At 43.7% G+C, this 13,090-nt stretch overlaps 1 protein-coding gene across 1 annotated transcript in view; it reads left to right on the top strand.

Moving 5' to 3' along the window:
• Nucleotides 1–13,090, top strand: part of LMNTD2 (lamin tail domain containing 2) — a 64,392-nt gene that overhangs the window by 42,938 nt on the left and 8,364 nt on the right. Inside the window, exons 9-13 of the mRNA XM_072989845.2 lie at nt 98–209; nt 2,548–2,743; nt 3,532–3,648; nt 4,853–5,049; nt 8,434–8,579. Coding sequence (XP_072845946.2) covers nt 98–209; nt 2,548–2,743; nt 3,532–3,648; nt 4,853–5,049; nt 8,434–8,579 — 768 coding nt within the window. The remainder of the gene's footprint in view (nt 1–97; nt 210–2,547; nt 2,744–3,531; nt 3,649–4,852; nt 5,050–8,433; nt 8,580–13,090) is intronic.

The raw sequence follows: 13,090 nt of genomic DNA, 5'->3' as shown, positions 1-13,090 counted from the left end.
ATGTCTGGCCTTCAGCCACAGTCTCTTACTCCTGTTGGTAAGTGCTAATGTGCCTCATGACATAGGTGTACTGTGATTTCAGTTTCCAAACCCGTAGATGTGCATGTCCTGGATCCTTGGCACCTTGCTCAGGCTGGCCTTACTCTTGGACAACTCTCGGATGGAGAAAAGAGAGCCTATTCTGTGCCTTCCGTAGAAGGATGCAAAAGGTGAGTGGCACTGATTGGAGGGACTTGGCAGAGCTCAGCAGGACCTTTGCTGTGACTCCCAAAACTTTGGGAAGTCTTTTGCATACAGTTTCTCCAGAGCTAAGAAAAGCTTTTGTCTTGCTTTCATTCATAGAAGAGACGCTTACACCATCTCCGTACATGGTCCATGCACATTGATGCTCTGGTGGTGGCTGCCATCTCCTGTGCAGCCAGGTTACAAATCAGCTTGCGTGGTTTGGTGATTGACCTTCAGGACTTAAGCACAGGATTCCTTTAAATGTCACAAGCAGAGAAAGACAGCCTCACTTGTGTCTCTGTAGCATTAAAAGATAGCTGTCATTACAGGCTAACTCCTGGCCTGAGATAATATAGAACATGTAGCCAGCTTCATCTTTTTTGTTTGTTGTTCCACCTTTGGCTGTCTGAAGTTCCTCATTGTTCCCCCATTTCCCACCTTTCCTTACATACAGCAATGTATGTAGAAAAGTCCAAATAGTTTTGTTACAGGCTTGCAAACATATATACCTGGAAATGTTGGAAAATATCAATCTTTTTTGGAGGAAAAAGGTAATTTGTATGTGATAGCAGTGGTGATGCAACTGATGAGTCACCAGTATCAGTTAATCCCTCACAGGCATCAGTCCATCAGGTTTATGGATGGATTTTGAAATTTAAGCAAAAGCTTCCTTTCTCACCCTCTCAGTTCTTCTTCTCTCTAGCTGTCCATGTGGGAGATCTGATCCCAGGACAATGGGGGACGAGAAACAACTTAGGTGGCTGTGAGTAGGATCAGGGCTGTAATTACCTAGTTTGCATGAGGGGTTATCGGTCTCTGTTTTCCTGTTTCTTGTAGCACTGTTGCCATTTTTTTGTGACTGTGTGATTTTTCTACCTTGCATTAACTTTTTGTTTTGAATGTGTTGTTAACTCTTTCCCTTAAGAAACAATAAAGTTTAGTTCCATCATACATATAACCCAGCCTGTCCACCATCCAGAGGGCTCCCCAGTTAAGGAAAGGAAAAACCAGCCCTCTCAAGCTTGCGTTATATTTTTTCTTTGTTTAATGCATTTCCAGGACCCCAGAAGAGAAATCCGCTCATCAGGTAAATAGGGGGTTTCTTTTTTCTTTGAAGGGTAAAGTGTGTGTGGCAGCTACACATTAAAGGTGATGTAAAAGTAACACACACACACGCACACCATCAGCTTTTTCAGAGGCTGGTTGGGGAATAAGCTTTACACAGTGCGAGAATATATTTTTCCTCAGCTCCAACTTTTCAGAAAAAGTATTTTGAGCTGGATTTCGTGCCTGTCTATCAATAATGAACATTCAGGAAGCACAGAACACAGAACTATAGAGTAGGACCTATAGAGCACACATACCAAGGCCAGCCTCCTTCACGTTGACAGGAAGAACTGGGAGATGTCCAGGAGAAACTGAGGAAAAACGCTAGAAAGTGTTTGGCTTTTTTACATTATATACTGTAAATAGCTTGTTTGCTGAGGACCAGCCAGCTGGTTGTACAGTTTTCAGCTGAGTTCCACCTGTTACTGAGCTTTCAACACATTATGCTTACAAACCATCAAAGCAGTTGACCTGCGACCGCTTGCTGTTTTGTGGGCTTTGCAAACATCTGTTGAACTCATAGCCACACATACACGCACATGTACCTATATATATGGCAGACAGTCCTTTAATACGTATATTAAACATACATCCTTGTTATTTAAGAAATAACTGTTGGAATTACCTTACCTCAGAGTGACTTTACTAGCACACTACCTCACTTCAACATCCGATACTAAATCTTTATTCTTCAGTTGCTTCCCGATCCCATTTGTTCCCTTCTCTGTTTCTTTATTTTCTTTGCCTTCTTCTTGGAACATCTAATTGAAGTAAATACTCTGTGAAGTAAATACTCTGTGAAGTAAATACTCTGTGTAAATACTCTAACTGAAGTAAATAAGCTATAAATTAAGTCCTTTGTTCAATGTCTTGCTTGTGCAGACTTTGCTTTTGTTTTTCCCCCCACTGCTGCCCATACTTCCCACAGCTGAGATTTTGTAATCTAGAAAAGGTCTGTTTTTTCTGTTCTGTCCCTTTTCTCTTCCTCTGTTAGTTTCCTGTCATATCTTTTACTCTGATTTCTATTGCATGTTTCTGAGAGGCTTGCTACACTTTAGCAAGCTCTGGTGCTTCCAGTGGAAAATCTGGATCACATTGTGAGAAACACAGTATTAATTCAACATGTCCATTAACATGGTTAGATTTTACTAGAAGCTTCCAAAGTAGCAATACCTAATCATTTTATTTTCCTCTCTTCTCTCTTTCATCTTCTAGATGTCGTTCTGTCACAGGCTCTCTAAGAATTGTCAGTGTACATCGTAAGGGCAAATTTGTCCGAATCTTCAACGCACTGTTGACCAAGGAGGTAGACCTTAGTGGCTACATCATTCAGCAATCGGTTGGAGGATATCCAGTGTCCGTCTATCGCTTCCCACGTGGCACCATTCTACCTGCACAACACCACATCACTGTAAGCAATAGGCACCCTTCTGTGTCCTAATCCTTGCTACGGTGTAGACTCTGTAGATGTGCAAAACAGGATATGCATATTCACAGAGAAATAACTCAAACTCATCCATGCTCATCCCTTCCTGACCAAAAGCAGGGCTTAGAATTGTTCTCTATGACTCCCCAAATCATCAACCGCTGTGAGCCAATAAATTAACATTTCCAAATTTCAGGCAGGATTCTTTCCTGATTCTGCCCAGAGACTGAGTATGTAAGCTGAGCTCTGCTCTGCTGCTTCATTGTGATCTTTCTGTTCCCCTGTATTGTGTGTGTATGTGGGGGGGGGGAGTGTGCCCACAAGAAAACAGATACATACTTTCTCTTGTGCCCAGTAATTCCTGATTGTCAGGAGACAAAGCAGGCTCCTATACACCAGATTATCCCAGGGAAGAATGAGATTCTGAAATAATGAGTAGCAAGCCTAATTTTAAAGGCAGGAATAGGCACCTGTAGCCCCATGGACCTTTTCAAGCTTGAAAAGCTGAGATGCTGGGAATGGAGGGCTGGGTAGCGGAAATGGAAGAAATGTGTATTGCAACCTTTTCCCGGCTTGCCATTTTTCTATTCCAAAATGTCTGCCTAGGTTGGTCACCATCACCACCACCAATGGACTTTGCATGGCCAGTCTCCAAAGGACCACCAGGCTACCGTTATAAACATGTGATGGTGGAAGGCTCCAGGTCAATTAAAGTGGGTTGTAGATCATGCAGAGATATAACACAGCTTATTCATCTGTATTCTGCTTTATAGGTCTGGGCTGCCGTAGCAAACCTTGCGCATGAGCAACCTTCAGACCCATTGTCAGGCCCACGTTTTTTCAGAGCAGGCCCTGAATGCGTTACTGTTCTCTATGATCACAGTGGCCAGGTGAATTGCTTTGTTTAATAATACGGTTTAATGGGCAGGGGGATCTTAGGTATGCAAAATGAGTAAGAACAGTGATGGCCAAAAGCACTTCCTTAAAATGTAAATGCTTAAAATTGGCTCTCAAAATGCACATTGTTCAGTGCTTTGTATTCCTGGGTCTGCTGTACCGCGTGGATTGTGGGCTTTAGCACAGGCTACTACAAAAGATACAGGAGTCTTTGAAATGTGCACATTGCAGAATTCCAAGAATTTATTGGATCAAGACACACTAAGACAAATGAATAAAGCCAAAAGACATCATGAAACACATCAAATTCAGAAAGTTAAAATAATCTATTCCTGTAGTGACAAACAAAAAAATGCAGATCATTCAAGATAAAGTAAATAAGAAAGAATTGCAGGAAAGAGAATTAATTATTTGCTGAACAGTCTTGGGGACTGATTTGAATATACGGTAACACAATATTTGGAGTTACCTCAACCAAAATCAGAATAGCTATGATGACATCCAAATGCCAGTTGGCTTTAAAAAAAGGAGAGCTGTTTTGAAAGGAAGTGATGCATTGCATGGATTTTCTTTAGCAGGGACTGGGAGATATGGCTAAAAAATACGTCAGCATTTATTATCCAAAAGTGACATTTACTAAAGAGAGGTCTGTTGTAAGAGAAACTGTGTTTGGGTTCACCAAGGTATGTTGAAGAGAAATCCATACATTTAATGTGGATTTAACCTGGAGAGGTCCAAGGGTGGCCCAAAGACATCTTACTTCTAAGGTGATGATGGATGAGAGCCCCTTATCCCCATTCCAGGTAAAAAAAACTAACTGGACCAGCAGGTGAATGTTTTTTCAACACCTGTAAACTTGAGAATGAGGCCACATCCTCTGGTACAGATGAGGCAGCTGATTCTCTGCCCTAATGATATGGCTGGCTCTGGAAAGATTGCCTTGTGCTCATATCCTGATAAATAGAACAGGCAACATATTGTTATCCTGCTGTTCCTTCAAAGACTTCAAGATTGCTGATGGCAGATACCTGCTAAATTCTGTCCTTTTCTCTTTTACCTCTTCAGTTTTTTCCTTTGATATTTTAAATTGTAAAGTTACGTTTTGAGCACTGGCAGACATGTAGCTTGTAAATGTAAATAAATAGAAAAATGCAGGTCTAGTAAATAACTTTTTCTCTTTTGCTTGCCTCTCCCGAGGTTGTGTCACAACATACAAATCCTCACCAATTCACGGCAGCTGCAGAGGCCTACAGTGACAATGTGGACCTTTCCATAGACAAATTTCCGCTCAACAATGATGAGGATGATGAGGATGACTCCTCCAGGATAGATGTGTCTTTTTCTAAACAGAATCGCAGCAAGAAGGCAGATTCAGGGATCTTGGTCAAGAGAAGGTACAAAATCAATCAGAGAGCAAGCTAGTCAAAAACAGGACAAGAACACACTGTCATGCAATGCATTCAGCAACCTGCAGAACCAGTTACTGGAGGTCCAGCATCCCCACTTCCACTGATGAATGCAGGATCTGTTTTTGCTGGTATTTCTTTTGTCCCCCCCCCACCGCATGGCCTAGGAGGTGGGGCTTTCCCTCCTTAAATGAGGGTGTGCCAGGACCTGGACCCTTTTCCCTAGGAGGCTGAGCTGAGGCTGAAGACCAGGTTTGCCTGCATGGACATTTTGCTGAGGAGTTTGTTTTTGCTGGGATTTCTTTTGTTTTCCCCCACACACACACTGCATGGCCTAGGAAGTGGGGCTTTCCCTCCTTAAATGAGGGTGTGCCAGGACCGCGCACCTAACGGCGCGCAAAATCCTCAAATTCTCTGACTCTGTCTCTGACCCCAATATGGTAAATAGGAAAGCCAATTAGCATGGCATACACCTGGGAGGCAGGAAAGTTTTAAGGGTCGGATCATACTTCCGTACTATTAGAGAGCAGGCCGGGTAGGTGGGGCTTGTCAACCATGGAAGGCAGCCCATCTAGGAGAGGAAAAACTCCGATTTCAAACCTCCACTGCCTTGTGGCTATATCCAGTCATAGAAAAGGCTTCAGGAGTTAACCTAGAGGCAAAATCCGGAGCTGGAGTCCTGAAGGTAGTTCGTGTCATTCTGCCAACTCCTGCAACGTTGCTGGAACCAGTTGTATTGGCTCTTGCCTTTCCATTGGACCATTTCAGCAATGTGGAGAGGGGGGATTTGCTGCTTGGGTAACAGCCTATCCTCCCTACTACTTTACCCAGGCTTCATGCTCTGGAGAGGACACTTCTCGATACAGACCATGTTACCATAGTTTCTCGAGACTGAAGGATGCCTATGATGTAATGCAAGATGCAGTGACAACATACCTGATGGATGGCTTCCATCTAGCCTCTGTTTAAACATCACCAACAAAAAGGAGATTAACTACTCCTGAGGCAATCCTTTCTGCTGCCATACACCCTCAGGAAGGTTTAGTTAAAATCGGCTTCTCAGTTGTTTCCACTCATTGGCAGGAATCAAGTAGTAAGTTGCATCTACAGTAGGCCAATTGGATCTGTGAGGATTTTGGTGAGTCATTTGTAAGTTCCATTGATTCAATGAGCCTATTCGAGTTGTAACTTTACTGTTGGACTTCAGACAAAGAGTTGGATCCAGTTTGACGTCCTGCAGCAGGATCACATGAACGGTTCGAAGTACATGAAATCCTTAGGGAAGACTTTGAAGCACCCCAGGAACCCCCATCATCCCACGTCTTCCTTTAAAAAAATATTTAATTTTTTTTTTAAAAAAATAGTTTTTCCTCATAAAGTTCTTCTGGGCCTTCGAGGGGTTATAAAAGTCAGCTATGCGGCCACCATATTGCTCCAATGTATTCTATTTTTAAAAAAGGGGGCTCCAGAGATCATAAGGGGGCTTTTTCAGTTCAGAAAACAATTTTTAAAAAAGATCAAGCCATTTTTCAGTGAAAAGAGGAGGAAAAAAAACCCACCCTGTAGTCCCCTTAAAATATATATATATCAAAAATCAAATGTGCAAATTAGCCTCTTTGGGCCACCCTCTTCTCCCTTGTGGCTCTCAGGCTGCCAGCAAATTGGAGGGGGGGGGATGCCTGTCACACCCCCTCCTTCGAGGTTATCCATCCATCTATTACACTCTAAGTTTTGGTTTATGCTTTTCCATCATGACTTCTGGGAGTTGTAGTTCTGAGTCTGTTTTGATGCCAGCAGCGGTGCCTGGAAGAGGTGCAGGGCTCAGTGCCCACACTCCACAGTCATGTAAATGGTGACAAAAACTAACTATTATTATTATTTACATTGGTGTATGTATGTATACTTTTATTACCTGATGTTAGCCGCCTAGAGTGGTCCTGAGTTGGCTAGATAGGCGGGATATAAATAAAATAAATAAATAAATAAAATAAACTGGATAGCTATTCCTCTCAGAAAGCAATTGCCGTGTTTCCATGTGTAGTTGTGGAAGTGCAGAGGGGCCTTAAAGGATTAGTGGGAGAAGGCAGCTCAGAACTTGCCTGGCCACTGCTGAAGTGGAGTCAGAGCACCAGTCCTCATCTTCAGAGAAGCACAGTGACAGGGTGGCCCTGGAAGATACCAGGCTTTTGAGACATAAACAAATCTGTGCAACAGCCAGATTGTCTAGATTGCGGTGGCCAGCTGCTGGTCTGAGTGTCTTTAGATACAGTCTAGCTGAAAAGGGCAGCTGTTCACTAAATGCTCCTAGAACAATGTGACTGAGGATTTTTATTAGGGAAAAGGATGTTCACGCATTTGATAATGGAGGCAACTGGCCAGCTGCATTCTAGAGCTCTCTGGTCCCTTTGAAACAAGAGGAATCAAATTATGTAAGCAAGGTGGTCCTCCTGAACCACACTACACATTTAGTACTTGTGGTCCAGAAAAGTAACTTTCCAGTCTTTGTTCCTGCCCCTATATTGCATGTTTGTCTGCTCCACTGATGGCAAAACGGAATGATTACATATGTAAGCTGCAAACTGGAGCATTCTCAGCCAGATCATAGTTTAGTTTAGGATTCACTAGGTGACCTGTGGTTCACGAGCTGTGGTTTGCTCAGTCTCCTCTGTTTCACCCTTCCCCAGCAACATGGATATTGTAATGCTAGAATGTCTTACTGAAGTGTGATGATATGATTAAGATTGCTGAGACAATCTATGGAAGTTATTTTGTCAATGTGGAAAGAGTGAAATGTGAAATGTAACTTTACTGGCTGAAATTCTGGTTGTAGCCTAATCCAAGCCATAATTTTAGCCTGTTCCTCCCTGATAAAAAGAACATCTCAGCTGTGATTCTTGGGGGTGGGGATGCATGCACACACAAATAATTCCCCTGGGATTTGGAATTGGGACCCTTTGTTTATCAGTGAGGAATGGACTGAAAGTTACAACTTGGCTTACACAACAAGAAGGATTTTGGTCATTGTGAGCTTCCTAATCAAGTAGTTTACTTTTTGTGCCAAACAGTTGTTGATGTCACACATTTGATGTCTAACTTCAAAGCTTACAGGGTTATCTAGACCAATGGTTCTTAACCTTGGGTTACTCAGGAGTTTTGGACTGCAACTCCCAGAAGCCTTCACCACCAACTGTGCTGGCTGGGGTTTCTGGGAGTTGCAGTTCAAAAACATCCGAGTAACAAAGGTTAAGAACCACTGATCTAGACTATTGGGGTGTGTTGGTAGCACAAAGCTGATGCCTTTTTGTTTTCTTTTGTTTTGATTCAAGAAACAAGAGTTTCTTATTGAAACAAACTTTCTTTTTAACTGATTAGGTACTCGAGACATTTTTCCATTGATGCTTCAGCAACTACCAAAACTTCAAGTGGCCGTTCTCCTGGAACCAAGGCAAAAATCAAAGATACAAGTAGAGAGTCTACTGGCTCATTTTTGTATTCCTCAAAACCTCCATCACGCTCAGGTATGTAGTTTAAGGACTTCGTCCACACAGATAACATGTTCATTTATTGCTTTCAGAAAAATCAGGAGAGTATGCGTAATGAACAACATTCATAACCAGGAACACTGACCTGATTGCTTGTTACACTCAATTATTTGTAATTAAGTCTATATCCCTTTTTCAATACAAGTTTGAGCAGAGAATTGATGAAGAAAACCCTCCCCATCCCTCTTTTCTGTGTTCCCAGTTGCCTTCCCAGCAGCTCTTACCACCAACGCCCTGGTTCAAATCATGGGTTGTGTGTGCTGAGAAGGCAGTTTAAAGAGTAGGTGGGCACATAGAAAGATCTCTCTCTCTCTCTCTCTCTCTCTCACACACACACACACACACACACACACACACACACACACACACACACACACACACAGAGGGATGGCTACTAAGAGGTTATCAGTGTGTTATCTGGCTAATAACCATGATTTCTACCCACACACACCTATCTGGGGAGTTGAGTAAGTGAGGGACTCGTAGGAGTCTCTACCTCAGAAGTGGGGACATTCTTCAAAAAAAAAGGTTCTTCAGTGTACCAGTAAATTTTGAAACTAGACCCATGTGGAATGAGCCATCTCATTAGTTAATTATCTTCTAGCTAAAGAACCTGGTTCTCCCCTTGAATGAATGGCTCGTTGGTTGTTGTAGGTTTTTCGGGCTGTCTGGCCGTGTTCTTGAGGTTTTTCTTCCTAACGTTTCGGCAGTTTCTGTGGCTGGTATCTTCAGAAGACAGGAATCAGAACGCTGTCTGTGCTCTGGTGCAGTTTTGTGGGATAGCTGAGTATTTATAGCTGTGGGATCAGCTTTTTTTGGTCCTTTTCAGGAGATTGGGTGATTATGGTGATCAGCATGTTTTTTGTTGTGGGGAGAGATTATCTGTCACTGTGACTGATGGGTATCGTTAGCTGGTCTTTTGTGTGCAGTGATCACTGGTCCTTGTGGCTGGGTAGAGTTTGCTGACCTTTTGCAGGCTGTGTTTTTCAGTGCTGGGAGCCAGGCTTTGTTGAGTTTTAGACTTTCTTCTTTTTTTGTTGAACCTCTGCTGGTGTTTGTGGATTTCAATGGCTTCCCTGTGCAGTCTAACATAATGATTGCTGGTGTTATCCAGTATTCTGTGTTTTGAAATAGAATTTCATGTCCAGTTTGTTTCAAGGCATGTTCAGCTACTGCCAATCTTTCTGGTTGTTTTAGCCTGCAGTGTCTCTCATGTTCTTTGATTCTGTTGTGGATGCTGCATTTTGTGGTTCCAATATATACCGGACCACAACTGCAAAGTATCCAGTATACTCCTGCAGTGGTGAGTGGGTCCCTTTTGTCTTTCACTGGCCATAACATTTGTTCTATTTTTGTGGTGCGCTTGAATACTGTTTGTAGATTGTGTTTTTTCAAAAGTTTCCCCATGTGGTCCATAACCCCTTTGATGTATGGCAGAAATATTTTATTTGTGGGTGGCTGTTTTCCTTCTTCAATTTGGTCTTGTTTTCTTGGTTTGGTGGCTCATGTGATTTCATTTTTGGAGTAGCCATTTGCCTGTAGGGCCCAATTCAGATGGTTGAGTTCAGTGCTGAGAAATTGAGCTTCACAATTCCGATTTGCATGGTCTACCAGTGTTTTGATTATGCCTCTTTTTTGTCCTGGGTGGTGGTTGGAATTTTTGTGTAGGTACCGGTCTGTGTGGCTGGGTTTTCTGTAGACCTTATAGGACTTCCCAATAGGAAGTCAGGTTTGTGTATGACCATGACATCTAAGAAAGGGAGTTGGGCCTCTCTTTCTTTTTCCATGGTGAATTGTATATTTGGGTTGATGCTGTTGAGATGGTTTAGAAATTCTTCCAGTTTTTCTTCACCGTGGTTCCAAATTGCAAAGGTGTCATCCACATATTGGAACCAAACTGTGGGTGCGAAGGGTGCTGAAACCAGGGCCTGTTTTTCAAAATTTTCCATGTAGAAGTTTGCTATAACTGGGCTGAGGGGACTCCCCATGGCCACTCAAGAACACGTCCAGACAGCCTAAAAAACCTACAACAACCATCAGATCCTGGCCGTGAAAGTGTTCGAGAATAGCATGGCTCATTCTTTGCTTCTGCCCTGCTTCAATTCTGTCCTTTTTCATTTGCTAAGACAACACCCCCTTTCCCAAGCCCACAAGAGCACTCCTTATTTGTTGTTTTAGGAAACTAATTTTAAACACATACTATCTATTCTTTTGTGGAGATGGTAATAGAAGGAGGTGAGTCCACGTCCTGGCCCATGACTTGAGTTTTCTTCAGGCTGATTGTTAGTCCAAAGTCTTGGCAGGCCTTGCTGAAACGATTCATGAGTTGTTGGAGGTCTTCGGCAGAGTGGGCAACAATGGCTGCATCATCTGCGAAGAGGAAGTCCCGCATGCATTTCAGTTGGACTTTGGTCTTTGCTCTCAATCTAGAGAGATTAAAGAGCTTTCTGTCTGATCTAGTCCAGAGATCGACGCCCTCGGTTGCAGTTCCAAAGGCATGCTTCAGCATGACAGCAAAAAAGATCCCAAAAAGTGTTGGTGCGAGGACACAGCCCTGTTTCACTCCGCTTCGAATGTCGAAGGGGTCTGATGTTGAGCCGTCAAAAACTACAGTGCCTTTCATTCCCTCATGGAAAGATCTGATGATGTTGAGAAGATGAGGTGGACATCCAATCTTGGGAAGTATTTTAAAAAGGCCATCCCTGCTAACCAGATCAAATGCTTTTGTAAGGTCTATGAAGGCCACAAGGAGTGGCTGTTGTTGTTCCCTGCATTTCTCCTGCAGCTGTCTGAGGGAGAATACCATGTCAGTGGTGGATCTATTGGCTCGAAATCCACACTGTGATTCTGGATAGACTCTGTCTGCAAGCACCTGGAGCCTCTTCAGCACAACGCAGGCAAGCAGCTTCCCTACCACGCTAAGAAGAGAGATGCCACAGTAGTTATTGCAGTCGCCCCTGTCTCCTTTGTTCTTGTACAATGTGACAATGTTTGCATCCTTCATGTCCTGTGGTACTCCACCTTCCCTCCAGCAGAGACAAAAGACTTCATACAGTTCGGTGGTGATGATCTCCTTACAGCATTTCAGCACTTCAACAGGGATGTTGTCCCTCCCAGGTGCCTTGCCGGAAGCGAGGGAATCCAAGGCCACATTTATTTCTGCTAGGGTTGGTTCGCTGTCTAGCTCTTCCAAGACAGGCAGGCACTCAATGTTATTTAATGCTTCTTCGGTTACTACATTCTGTCTGGAATATAGCTCAGAGTAGTGCTGTACCCAGCGTTCCATCTGCTGTACTCGGTCCTGGATGAACACACCTGTAGCAGACTTCAAGGGAGCAGATTTCTTCTGTATTGGACCTAAGGCTTGCTTGATACCGTCATACATTCCTTTGATGTTACCTGTGTCCGCTGCTAACTGTATCTGAGAGCAGAGCTGGAGCCAATAATCATTGGAGCATCTCCTGGCTGCCTGCTGGACTTGGCTGTGAGCAGCTCGAAGAGCTTGCAAGTTGTACTCGCTAGGACAAGCTTTGTATGCTGCTAGAGCTCTTCTCTTATCCTCGATGGCTGGCATTAAATCCTCTGAATGGGCTTCAAACCAGTCAGCCATCTTTTTGGTCTTCTTGCCAAAGGTGGATAAGGCAGTGTTATAGACAGTGTTCTTGAAGTATTCCCATCGTTCAGGTGCATTTGCATTAGCCGGACCTGGAAGGGCTTCCTCAAGTGCTTGGGCAAATTCCTTCACTTTTCTTTGATCGCAAGTCTTGCTGATGTCAATACGTGGTCTTCCTTCCTTTTTCGTGTGATATACTCTCTTTGTTCTGTGTACCTCGGCTCAACCATCTCTGACACCCTCTCTCTAGATGTCGAGTTGGATAAACGCATTGGCAAAGCAGCCACCATGTTCTCTAGATTCACAAAGAGAGTAGGGCTCAATAAGAAGCTGACGACACATATGAAGATCCAGGTCTATAGAGCATGTGTCCTAAGCACACTCCTGTACTGCAGTGAGTCCTGGACCCTTCGTGCACGGCAGGAGAGGAAGCTGAACATATGCGTTGCCTCCGACGGATTTTTGGTATCACCTGGCAGGACAAAGTTCCAAACAGTGTAGTCCTAGAACGAGTTGGAATTTTCAGGATGAATACATTACTGAAGCAGCGACGTCTACGTTGGCTCGGGCACGTCGTGAGAATGGCTGATGGTCGGATTCCAAAGGATCTCCTGTATGGAGAATTAGTGCAGGGAAAGCGCCCCAGAGGGAGACCACAACTGCGATACAAGGACATCTGCAAGCGAGATTTGAAGCCTTAGGAATAGACCTCAACAGATGGGAAACTCTGACATCTGAGCGTTCAGCCTGGAGGCAGGCCCTGCATCACGGCCTCTCCCAATTTGAAGAGACCCTTGCCCAGCAGGCCGAGGCAAAGAGGAAGTCACAAAAGCAGCAAAAGCAGGGAGCCGGAGAGGGGACAGATTGTCTTTGT

This window comes from Pogona vitticeps, chromosome 1, assembly GCF_051106095.1.
Source record: "Pogona vitticeps strain Pit_001003342236 chromosome 1, PviZW2.1, whole genome shotgun sequence".
Classification (NCBI taxonomy): Eukaryota; Metazoa; Chordata; class Lepidosauria; order Squamata; family Agamidae; genus Pogona; species Pogona vitticeps.
This window is presented reverse-complemented; position numbering and strand designations above follow the sequence as displayed.